The sequence below is a fragment of the Sceloporus occidentalis genome, unplaced genomic scaffold (assembly GCF_023333645.1).
Source record: "Sceloporus occidentalis isolate IW3139 unplaced genomic scaffold, rSceOcc1.0.p SCAF_1, whole genome shotgun sequence".
In the NCBI taxonomy this organism is placed as follows: Eukaryota; Metazoa; Chordata; class Lepidosauria; order Squamata; family Phrynosomatidae; genus Sceloporus; species Sceloporus occidentalis.
Window position 1 is genome coordinate 10,223,656 of NW_028316981.1, and position 12,147 is coordinate 10,235,802.

The 12,147-nt window shown below is 42.4% G+C and overlaps 1 protein-coding gene across 1 annotated transcript; it reads right to left on the reverse strand.

The window, feature by feature from the left end:
- Positions 1 to 1,595: 1,595 nt before the first annotated feature.
- On the reverse strand, positions 1,596 to 9,486 carry LOC149320682 (uncharacterized). Its single transcript, XM_089504955.1, has 4 exons — positions 9,431 to 9,486; positions 7,178 to 7,945; positions 6,203 to 6,329; positions 1,596 to 4,358 (listed from the first exon to the last, which is right to left on the reverse strand). Exons 2-4 carry the CDS (start codon positions 7,895 to 7,897, stop codon positions 3,475 to 3,477), a joined length of 1,731 nt encoding a protein of 576 aa, XP_089361081.1. The 5' UTR covers positions 7,898 to 7,945; positions 9,431 to 9,486; the 3' UTR covers positions 1,596 to 3,474.
- Positions 9,487 to 12,147: the final 2,661 nt, after the last annotated feature.

A 12,147-nucleotide genomic window follows, 5' to 3' on the forward strand; every position in this document is an offset into this window, starting at 1 on the left:
TTATATCCGCCCCCTCTCCAGGGTCGGCCTCCAGCCGCCTTCCTGGCGCCAGCTGCAGCTCTTTCCTCCCAGTACTCAGCTGTGGTGTCTTCCTTCTCTCTAAGCCTGCCTCTTCCCCTGGGTCCTCTCTTCCCCCTCTTTCCTCTTCCTTCGCCCATTCAACCCTCCCTTTCTCCCCTTCTTCACAGGCGGTATATAAATAAATCTTATTATTATTATTATTATTATTATTATTATTAATACATTTGGAAAATTATTTCCATCAAGGTGAGAGGAATTTCTTTTTGCTATTAAGTATCTTTCCTTTTGCGGTGCATCTACACTGTAGAAAAAATGCAGTTTAACACCACTTTAAATGCTGTAGGTCCAGCCTATGGAACCCCGGGATTTGTAATTTTAGTCTAGCCTTCTTTGCCAGAGTGCTGCTGCCTCACAAACCCACAAAATCCCAGGATTCTGTAGGATGGAGCCATGGCAGTTAACGTGATGTCAAACTGCATTTTTTTTAGTGTAGATGCACCATTAGTTGGCTTTGTGATGTCTGCTACTGCTAGACATGCTCCCCTAAACATTATGTCCCATTGAATTGAATGCACTTACCTCCAAGTAGACACATATAATATTGCACTGTTGAATAACCTACTGGTTTGAGATACAATATGATCCAGGATATAGCAGGGTCTTAATAAATGCTTTTTTATTGATATTAAGATTAACAGGGTATGGAGGTTATGTTAAATAACAGGTCACATCTGGTCCATGGCAAACATCTGGTGGTTTCCATATCAGTAGGGCAGTGATGTTGCTTCAGGTTTCATCCTGAACTTTAAATGGGCTGTCCAATTCCTGATCCTATTTTGGGGATAAGAGTCAGCACTTTGGATGGTTTGGATTAAAACCTGGGGGAAATTCACCACCAAACACCACTGCAATTGGTTAGACTGTCAATATGGGTCAACCACCTCAGATAATAGCAAAACAATGAGGCATGCACAAACAGGCCCAATTTTTGGGTCAAAAATCATGTGTTTCCTTGTTGCTGCAAGCATTCCCTTTCCAGTAGCTGCCAAAATACTATTGCTTTTATGACTACCAGTACTTGAAACAAACATTTGGGCATTTGGAAACACATCAAAAACAGATGCTCCCTCTGTTGAAAAACCGATCCAGGGATGTCTACTCTGATGGGGGGAGCTTCTCCCATATGTGTGTCTTTTGGGGCAGAAGGATCTCCTGTGGAAGGTAGACTTTTATCCCACGGAGCCCTTTTTCTGGCAGCAATCCATCAATTCCAGAGATTAGAAACTTTACTTTTTGGCACTCAATTTCCCAGAATCCTGAAGCCATTATGCCAGGGGATTCTGGGAATTGGAAGTACAGGTTTAAAAAAACGCTCAAAAGGAGGAAGGGTTTGGTTAAATCAGGTTTTTTTTTTGTTGTTGTTTAACTGGTTTGTTTCTGGATAGTATTTCTTGCCCTTTAAAATAAAGTGATTAAAAAGAAGCAACTGACAGTGGCTACTGCTGTAATAATGAACAAATGCCAATGCATGGTTAAAGTTAAAATGTTTACATTCAAACAGTTGTTGCGTCAGTAAGAGGGATGGAAAATAGTAATAACAGTCAGACTTTGTTTACAAAAATATTTATCCATAATCAATTTAACAAAACAAGATTTTTTAAAAAGTCTGTTAGTTTAAACCAAAGCTTAAACTATGGTTTAAACAAACTTGGTTTAAACTAGCCTACCTTGAATATAACACTTCTCCAAGTCCTGCTCCAATAACCTCTGATGGCTGACCATCCCTGCTGCAAATTATTGTCTGATTCCTAAACCAGAGTGTTTAATCCTAACTTTGAAGAATTAGATTCCAGATGAGCCAACTAACCTGTGAACAAACCAAGTAGTGACCATTTCTGGTTGGGTCACCACAGTCTCAAACCCAACCATTCCCTCATCACATTTACCAGTGAAATACATTTAAAGACCAGTATTCAGACCAAAGAAAAATATTTCCCCTGAGTTACAGTACAAGATGCTTGTGGCTTTTCTTGGCTAAGGATCCACTGACAATTTGACGAGAAACTCCTTGTGGGGAGGTGCATGGCTTAATAGTTTCCAAAGCCATGTGCACATGACCAGTTTGGACTTCTGGCAAGGCTGACCTGTCCTGCCCTTAGCAATCCGCTGGCAAGTAGAAAGACGGAGAGAGAGAGAGAGAGAAAAGGGGAATGGATTACAGAGAGAGACAAGGAAGGGAATGGCAGAAAAGAATGTGGTAGAAAAAAGTGAATGAAAGCAAGGCTGGCAGAAAAAGAGGGAAAGGAGGAGGCAAAAAGACAGAGAAGGGGTGCAAATTATGACAGTAGAAAGAGAGAAAGGAGAAAAGGGATGCCAGAAGGAGCGAGAAAATGAAGGCAATACCAAGAGAGGGTGGCAGAAAAAGAAAAAAACAGACAGCAAACAAAGAGAAGGAAGAGGAGTATGTGAGAGAAGATAATGGCAAAAAGAGTATGAGGATAGCAGAAAAAGAGTGAGAAAATCAAGTCAATACCAAGAGAGAAGGTGGCAGAAAGAAAAAGAAGGGGTTCAGAAAAGAAGAGCAGAAAGAGAGAAAGGAGCAGAAGGATGGCAGTATGGCAGAAGGATGAAAGAAAGATGGGGTGGAAAAAAATGAGAAAAAAGAGGGTAGCAAAGAGGAAGAAAAAGAAGGGGAACAGAAAAAGGAGGAGGAAACAAAAATAAGGAGAAAGGGTATGGCAGAAAGAGTGAGAGAAAGACAAGGTGGCAGAAAAAGAAAGGGGTGCAGAGAAGACAGCAAGGGAACACAAGAATAAAAATCAAAGTGATCGATGAAAAGTAGCAGAAGAAAAGCAAGAGGGGGGAAAGGATTGGCAGAAAAAAGCGAGAGATTGAAGGGGTGGTAGAAAAAGATAAGAAGAAAAAAGGATAGCAAAAAGAGTTGGAAAGGCAGAAATAGAAAGGAAAGTGTTTGCAGTCAGAGACAGACAGAAGGGGTGGCGAAGAAAAGAGAACTAGATGGGGGGGCAGAAACAGAGAGAGAAAAAGGTGCTACAGATGGAGGGAGAAGGAGAAAGCGAGAAAGAAGGAGAGGTAGCAGAAGAAGGTAGTAGGAAAGAGATCAAGAAAAAAGAAAGAAGGGAGTGGCAGATAAATCCAGAGAACAAAGGTCAAGTCAAAAAGAAAAGGGGGCAGGAGAAAGACACAGAGAGAAAAGGGGTGTCTATGCTTCTTTTGGCCCCCTACACCACTGGCTTCAGTCCTGACTGCTGCCAGCAAGCAGTCCCAATCAAGTTACCCTTGAGGTATATGACCCTCCACCAGAAAAAGAAAGGTTCCCCATTTCTACATATACAGAAATGAATTCTCTCCTGAACATCTTTTCATCTCTTGTTGAAAAAATAAAGAAAGCTTAGGTCTGAACTTTCCACACAGGGAACACTTCTCGTGCCTCTACCCGGTGTGGGTTCTCTCATGTTTAATAAGGAGCCATTTCTGGCTAAAATGTCTCCAACAATGAGTGCATCGGTAGGGTTTCTCCCCTGTGTGAGTCCTCTCATGTCTGAGGAGGTCTGACCGCTCAAAGAATGTTTTCCCGCAGGCAGAACACTGGTGCGGTTTTTCACCTGTGTGCTTCTTTTTGTGCTTAATCAGGTTCCAACTATAGACGAAGCTCTTCCCGCACGTTGGACAAGTATAGGCTTTCTCTCCCCTGTGAGTCCTTTCGTGCTTCAAGAGAAGCGAGTTCCGACTGAAGCACTTTCCGCAGGTCGAGCACTGGAAGGGCGTCTTCTCGGCATGCGTTCCCTCGTGGAAAATCTGACAGGTGGCTTTCCCGACGTAAGAACATTTATGTGGTTTTTCCAAAGTGTGCATGTTTTGCTGCTGGTTTATAAGTGGATCTCTGTAGAGACTGACGTTTTTGCTGCACTTGGCATGTTGGAGTGTTTCCCCCCGATTATCGGCTGCTTCACATTCAAAAAGTCCTGAGTACTCTCGGAAGCTTTCTGGATGTCTAGCGTTTTCTAAGAGACGTTCACCAAAAGTCTTGTTTTCTACACCAGGAATGGAATCTCTTGTATCGTTCTTTGAACGGTTCCTTTGCTGCCTCTTTGAACTGTGAGGATCCCAAGAGATCTTGCCTTCTTCACTGATTTGGGAAACATTTTTTGGAGTTCTAATTTGAGGTGCCATGTCTGGCTTCGCCATCTTGGAACAGACCAAACTCTTTTCTCGACCCACACTCAGCTCAGAATATTCCAGAACTTCCTCTCTACTCTCATTCAGCTTGGGATGCTCTACAGTCTTCTCCTCACAGTTGTTTGCTGGCATGCAACCTATAGGAATGTAAAAGTTAAAAAAAAAGTCATCTTTTTTGGGTAAAGGATCTTACCTTTATGACTCCACTTTTGTGTTTATGTGTTAAAACATCATCCTTATATTTATAAGTCTACATCTTCAACAATACAATTGAAGGGCAGCAAATTATGAAATAATTATAATCATAATAATTAATGTTCCAACTTTTCCCTGATATTGGAACTTAGGATGCCATACGAAAATTAAAACAAATACAGTTTCAAAGACATAAGTGAAAACATATAAAAATATGTGATTAAAGTGCAGCTAAACTATCCATGGATTTATATCCATTCAAAACAAACCCATTAAAACATTAGAAGCTAACAATCGGCAAAACAGCACACCATTAAATGCCCTTGCAGTCAATTCCTTAAAGTTTGACTGAACAGAAAAGTTTTCATATGCTGAGGGAAAGATGACAAGGAGGGAGAGATTCTAGCTTTCCTATAGGAGACTTCCAAAGCCTGGGAGCAGCCACCAAGAATGCCTTCTCTTGTATTTCCATCATACATACCTGGGAAGGTAGTGGGATGAAGAGAAGGGAATGGTCTCCCCTGAAGGTGTTGGAGCGCAAACAGGTTCTTATAGGAATATATGGCTGCTGCCACACTGTAGAATTAATGCAATTTGACACCACTTTAACTGTCATGGCTCCATTCTATGGAATCTCGGGATCTGTAGTTTCTTTTGGTACTAGAGCTCTTTAATGGAAAGGGCTAAATGTCTCACAAAACTACAAGTTCCAGAATTCCATAGCATTGAGCCATGGCAGTTAAAGCAGTCTCAAATTGCATTCATTCCACAGGATAGATGTAGCCATGGTCCTTCAGACTGCCTGGACCTGAGTTGTACTGGGCTCTATAAGTCATAACCAGCACACATCAGTCACATATAGCAAAACACACCAGTCATAAAGCGTCACATACAATAACAGAAGAGAATTAATTGAAGATAAATGTAAACAGAGAAGGACGGAAACAGAGAGCAAAGAGAATGCATGCAGATGAAAAACTTTCGTATTGGTTTAACAATAGCTGAGGAAACATATAGACTCTAGGTATAATCTGCGCACTTTGAATCCTGTTTTGGACGAAAGGTTGGATAGAAGTCTAATATATAAATAAATAAATTTGCACGAGCCTTCATGTACAAGAAATGTACAGCCAGTCCTCCACATTTGTGGTTTGACTTTTGTGTATTTGATTATTCAAGGGGTTGTTTAATATGTTCTCTCTGGGAATCTCTAGGTCTTACAATACGACTCTATAGTCAACATCAGCCAGGGGTCACACTGGAGGACCTAGAGATTCCTAGAGAGAACACTTCTCTAGGCATCTGTAGGTCCTCCAGCACAATTTCATGGCCAACCTCTGGAAGATCTTGACAACAGAATTGCCATGGAGGACCTAGAGATTCCTACAGAGTTGTGACGTCAAAGGCTTTCATGGCCGGCATCCATAGTTTTTTGCGGGTTTTTCGGGCTATGTGGCCATGTTCTAGAAGAGTTTCTTCCTGACGTTTCGCAAGCATTCTCTGAAGATGCCAGCCACAGATGCTGGCAAAATGTCAGAAAGAAACTCTTCTAGAACATGGCCACATAGCCCGAAAAACCCACAAAAAACTATCCTTGTTCTCTCAAGTAATAATAATAATAATAATACTTTTCCAGTTTTTCCTCTTTGACAAGGGTCCTGTGCCCCTGACCCCAGTGAGCATGGAGCATTCACTGTAATTCTTTGAATGCAGTAGAGAGGCCAAACTGGAGTTCCATTATTTGGAAACTAAGACAACCAATAAACTACAGAGCATCTAAGCTTACCCATCAGACTGGCATCCGGTTTATGCCTGGCCTCAGTCTCCTTCCTCAGCTGTGTCTCCCCTCTGTCAGATGGAGCTGCTTTTGCCTTCACAGATCTCACAGCTGGCTCCACAAACTTCGTCAATATCTGAAAAAGCGGTCAAGATCACGTTTGGAAGAAAGAAACAAAAATACTAAGCAGACTGAATGCCAAACTAAGCAAAACTTGGAGAAGTACCTGTGCTTTGAGGCTGGATGGCCATCCATGGGGAGTGCTTTGATTGTGAATTCCTGCATGGCAGTGGGTTGGATTGGTTAGCCCTTGGGGTCACTTCGGACTCAAAGATCCTCTGAGAAGGTCTTGCCTTGGTGGCGCAGTGGTTAAATACCTGCACTGCAACCACTAACTCACAAACTACAAGGCTGTGAGTTCAATCCCAGCTCAGGGTCAACTCAGGCTTGCATCCTTCCGTACATTGCTAAAATGAGTCCCCAGCTTCTTGGGGGCAATTAGCTTACAGTTGTAAACTGCTTAGGGAGTGCTTAAGTGCACTGATAAGCAGTATAGAAATGTACTTGCTATTGCTATTGCTATGGTCAAATTCCACTGGAAAGATAGGGTTTGTCATTATTCCCAATAGTCGTTTGAGTGTTGGACTATGACTCTGGATTCAATTTTCCGCTCAGCCATGAAACCCACTGGATGATCTTGGGCAAGTCACACTCTCTCAGCATCAGAGAAGAGCCATGGCAAACCTCCTCTGAACAAATCTTGCCAAGAAAACCCCAAGATAGGTTCGTCTTAGGGTCACCACAAGTTGGAAACGACTTGAAGGCACACAACCATAACGACTGTACAAATAACTAGGGGGGTGTTTTGTTTTTATAATTTTCAAGCTGTGACTTGTACAAAAATGGCCCATATACTGGTCACTTTCACTTCACAACCTGCTACCAAATTTGGGGCCCTCTTGAGGATCAGGATGACCCTCTCACCTGCTGCTCCCACTTATTGGCCTCTTGCTGCCTCCGTAGGAAATCCTCTGCCAGAGCCACCGCCTCAGAACAGCTCCCTGGCCCGTGTTCCCTCACCCAGCTCTGGACCTCCGGGGGCAAGATGGTCAAGAGCTGCTCCAGGATCAGGTCTTCCAGGATCTGCTCCTTGGTGTGCTTCTCAACCTTCAGCCACCGGTGGCAAAGTTCCTGGAGCTGGCTGTAAGCCCCTCTCGGTCCCTCGTCCTCCCGGTAGCAGAAACACCGAAAATGCTGACGGTTCTTCTCCCTCCGCAGGACATCTCCTTGCAAGATGGCTACCTTCACTTTCCCATAATCCTCTCTGTCCCTCACCTCCATCCGGCTGTAGGCCCGCTCAGCCTCTCCTTGGAGGGCTGGCAGAAGTCGGGTCGCCCACACTTCCTTGGGCCATCGACACGCTTCGGCCACTTGTTCGAAGGAGGTTAGGAAGGCCTGAGTGTCGTCCCATGGCGGGGGCTCCTCTGGCAACTGCACAGCCATCCAACCTGTCTGCGGAGCCTCCACAGTCTTCAGGAACGTCTGCCACTGCGTCTCCCATTGCTGAAGTTGCCCTTCCACCGGTTCTTGTTTGATCTGTGCGACTGGTATTCTCTGCAAGTCGTCCCCAATAATCACAGCCTGGAGGACATGAGGAGCTGTTCGAAGAGGTCGCTGGCCTTCCTCTGAGCCTTGGTCCTCCATTTTCAATCCAGCCCAAAACCCAACTGAGGATCTCTTGTATGGATCTCTCTGGAATAAAACAAAGAACACACAAAAAGTTAATCAGCGTTCTGCCCATCTACTGTGACCTTCTCTCTGAGGGAGAAGAATTGAATGAGGAATACAGCGGTCTCTTCACATTCGCTGGGGTTAGGGGTGAAGGACCCCCGTGAATGTGGAAAAAGCAAATTTAAAAAACAACACTATTCTTTTTACATGAGCGAACAACTCTCTTGGAATCTCCAGGTCCTCCAGTGCAACTCTATGGTCAACATCTGCTAGAGGTTGATCACAGGATCATGCTGGAGGACCTGCAAATGCCTAGAGAAGTGTTTCCTCTAGGAACATCTAGGTTCTCCAGCACAATTCTGTGGTCAACCTCTAGCAAAAGTCATCAAATCTGCAAAAGTCCTAGTTGTAAATATGGAGGGCCAACTGTACAAGAAAACAAATATCAATGTTCAGAACAATGTTCTGTTGGGAGGTTTTTGGACTGCAGTGCCCATAATCCCTGACAAATGGTTATACTGCCTAGGGCTGATGGAATTTGTAGGCGTGTGTGTGTGTGTGTGTATATATATAGATATATATAGGGCCACAAATTGTCTACTCTATAGACTGTGCTTCTGGGCAACTAGCCACCTTGAGTCCCTTGCTGGAAGGAAGATGGGAATGAGATTTGGATTTCTCAAACCCCACAGCAACACAAAGGAGCACAAAACAGTATGCAAGCTTTTGTGTCCATCAGATCTCTTCATCAGTCAAATTGGGTAGATTTATAGAAAGGGGACAGGGGCATGGAATTTAGGATCTCCTGAATCCTGGGGCAACACAAGAAAATATGGAAGCTTTTAAGACCATCAGGTCTCTTTATCAGACAAAGATGCTACAGGAGACAGAGGAATGAGATTCGGATCTCTCAAACCCTAGGACAACACAAAGGGGCACAAAAAGCATGCAAGCTTTCAAGACTATAAAGTCATTTCATCAGACAAATAGGTTACACTTACAGAAAGGGGGCAAGAGAGTGGAATTTGGCTCTCCTAAACCCAAGGGCAAAATATAGGGACAGAAGAAAGTGTGCAAGCTTTCAAGACCATCAGTTCTCTCTGCTATGCAAATAGGTTACACTTACAGAAAGGGAACAAGAGGAGTGGGATTTGGATCTCTCAAACTCCAGGGCAACACAAAGGGGTACAAGAAAGCATGCAAGTTTTTAAGTCCATCAGGTCTCTTCTCCAAAGAAAGATGTTGTCTAAAAAGGGGGGGGGGAGGCAAAGGAATAAGTTGGGGGTGAGAAGAGGAAATGATTTGGATCTGAAAAGTCACCAGATCAGTCTTGAGATGCTGTAGAAAGATGGGACTGCAGACTCTCAAACTAGGCACCCCAGAGGCTGGGTTTCACCCTTGAGGCTGCTGGGGATGATGGGTTTTTCCCCTCCCTCTCCCATCATGATGCCAGACCCACAAGTCCTTGTAAGCAATGCATGGTCCCTTTAGTATTTTGCAGCTCACCTCCTCCTCCCTTGCAGAGGAGCCCCTCTTCCTCTTTTGCTCCCGAGATTCAAACCCCAAACTCCTCCCCTGCCAGGAAAGCACCCTCCAGCAGCTCCTTTGGCCCCTCTAGGCAACTCTTCCTCTATATGGCTTTAAACCCTTTTGGCACACAGCTCCCCCTAGAGGCCACAGTTGAATATTGCATCGCTGGCTAATCTGTATTTTAATTGTATATTGTATATTTCTGCTTGTTGTAACCCGCCTCGATCTGCAAGGAGAGGCGGGCTATAAATAAAATATTTATTATTATTATTATTATTATTATTATTATTATTATTATTATTAAGATTTATTTATATAGCGCTGTAAATTTACACGGCGCTGTACATAGAATCAATTAAAATAGATGAAAATAAACCTGCCTCTGGCGTACATTCTACAAAAATAATTAAACATAATACATCTTAGTACATGTTAACATTCAATAAAATAAGGCCGGCAACAAATCAAAATAACATTAGATTTCTGTTCCTCGTCTAATTTTGTAGCCTCTTCTTTCCCCCCCAATAATCCATTAATTATACGTTTTGCTCCAATCCTTATAAAAATTTCCAAAATCTTCTTTTGTCGAGTAAATTTTTCCTTGCCTTTTTTATTTTTTACTACTTTTCCCTTTTCTTTTCTTTAATCTGTATGATAACCACTTGCCCAATTTATTTGAATTTTCAAAATTGTATTGTTTTTACTTTAAAAAAAATTCCCTCTAATTTATTTGCCATTTCCAATGATATTGGTTTCTCTAACAGATTGATCTTTGTTTGCTGGCTTCTTCGTATTGAGATCATTTTCTTTGGTTTGAAGCATTTTATTGAACAGTTCTAATCTCTGGTTCCTTTTCTTCCATCAAATCGTATTTATTGTGTAATAAGTTATCCTCTAATAATGCCAGCCTTTCCTGTATCCCATACTGTTGCTGTTTCAGTACCTTGATTCCAGTTTTCTTTTTAAAAGTTACCATAGCTAATTTAGTTCTTTTAATCACTTCGGGGTCCTTTAAAAATCATCATTTGGTCTCCACTGAAATAGTCTCTTTCTTTCATTTATACTTATTTTTATAATTTTTATTATAACAGCTCTTACTTTCATCATACAGTGGACCCTTGTTATACGCTGGGGTTTGGTTCCAAGATCCCCCGTGTATAACAAAATCCGTGTATGCTCAAGTCCCATTAAGTATAATGACATAGCAAAATGGTGTCCCTAATAAAAAATGGAACATCAAGGTAAATGTATACTTTTTTGGAACATTTTCAAACCGTGTATGCTTGAATCCGTGTATAAAAAATCCGTGTATAAGAAGGGCCGACTGTACTACAAAGTTATGTACATCCTTTACAATGCAAACTTCCTTGTTAGTGCAATATTAAGTGCCTCACTTTTAACTACTATTATACATTAGCCTTCTTTTTTGATTCCCGTCAGATCACTGTATCTCTCATAATTATCTTATCTTCCGTTTTATCCCATAGAAAATTAATTAAAGTTCATATTTCTTTCTTTTTTTAATATTTGCTTGCCTACTTTTTGCCAACTTTTTTTTACAATATTCTTGAATTGGGGGCCACCCTTTGTTTAGTTTCTCCATATCTCATTAGTTTAGTAAAGTCGTTAGTCTATCCATCTCTGACATTGCCTTAAGTGATACTTCTCAAGTGAAGTATTTGCCTTCCTCTGATCTAACTCTATGATTCCATGAGGCTGAGAGAGTGTGACTTGCCCAACGTCACCCAGTGGGTTTCAATGGCTGAGTGGAGACTCGAACCCTGGCCTCCAGAGTCACAGTCCAACACTCAAATCACTACGCCAGTGATTCCCAAACTTTGGTCCTCCGAGTGTTTTTTGGCTTCAACTCCCAACGTCACCCAGTGGGTTTCAATGGATGAATGGATGGTTTGAACCCTGGTCTCCTGATTCATAACCCAATGCTCAAACCACTACGCCACATTGGCCTTTTCTTAACAAAACATCTGGGTCTAAATAATGCTACCTCCAGTGTACAGCTCTCATTATTGCTCTTGGGCTAGGACTGCTGGGAGCTGCAGTACATCAGCATGGAGATAAAACTAGTTTCTTTTAGGTCATTTTGTAGTTGTGTGTGCCTTCAATTCATTTCCAATTTGTGGCGACCCTAAGGCAGCCCTGTCTCAGGGTATTCTGGTCAAGATTTGTTAAGAGGGATTCCCCCCCCGCCCCCATTGCCTGAAGTTGAAAGAGTGCGACTCACCCAAGGTCACCCAATGAGTTTCCATGGCCAAGCAGGGGATTCGAACCCTGGTCAGACTGTTACATCACAGTGGCACTCCTAGTCTTCTTCTGTTGCATGCAGGAATCGGTTCAAAGACAGTATATTTATTAAGCATTGGGAAGGTATGGTCCAAACATTCATAGATACCACAGATGTATTGTTTCAACCAATACATAGTTAATCCATAGAGTTTGTTACTGCAAAATGCATTGTGATCCAATGGTATTTTCCAGTCAAAGGCAATCCACAGGTAGTGAGAAAGAAGCTCCTTTTTACAAAGTATTTTAAAAACATGCTCAGCCTACCTTTTCCTGGAGTGTATGTCTGTAGTAAACAGTTTGATAAACCTTCTGCTGGGAAAGAATGGGAGTCAACTCTGCCTGGTCCTACTGTAGCTGTGAACACCTGTCCAGATTGAATGCCTATCCTC

What these genes read in the sequence shown, in the direction of transcription:
- LOC149320682 (XM_089504955.1), bottom strand. Translation starts at nt 7,897, where the DNA reads ATGGAGGACCAAGGCTCAGAGGAAGGCCAGCGACCTCTTCGAACAGCT. An exon ending in CCAATAAGTGGGAGCAGCAG is followed by an intron (nt 6,330 to 7,177) that starts GTGAGAGGGTCA and finishes CCGCTTTTTCAG; the next exon opens with ATATTGACGAAGTTTGTGGA. An exon ending in ACCGGATGCCAGTCTGATGG is followed by an intron (nt 4,359 to 6,202) that starts GTAAGCTTAGAT and finishes ACATTCCTATAG; the next exon opens with GTTGCATGCCAGCAAACAAC.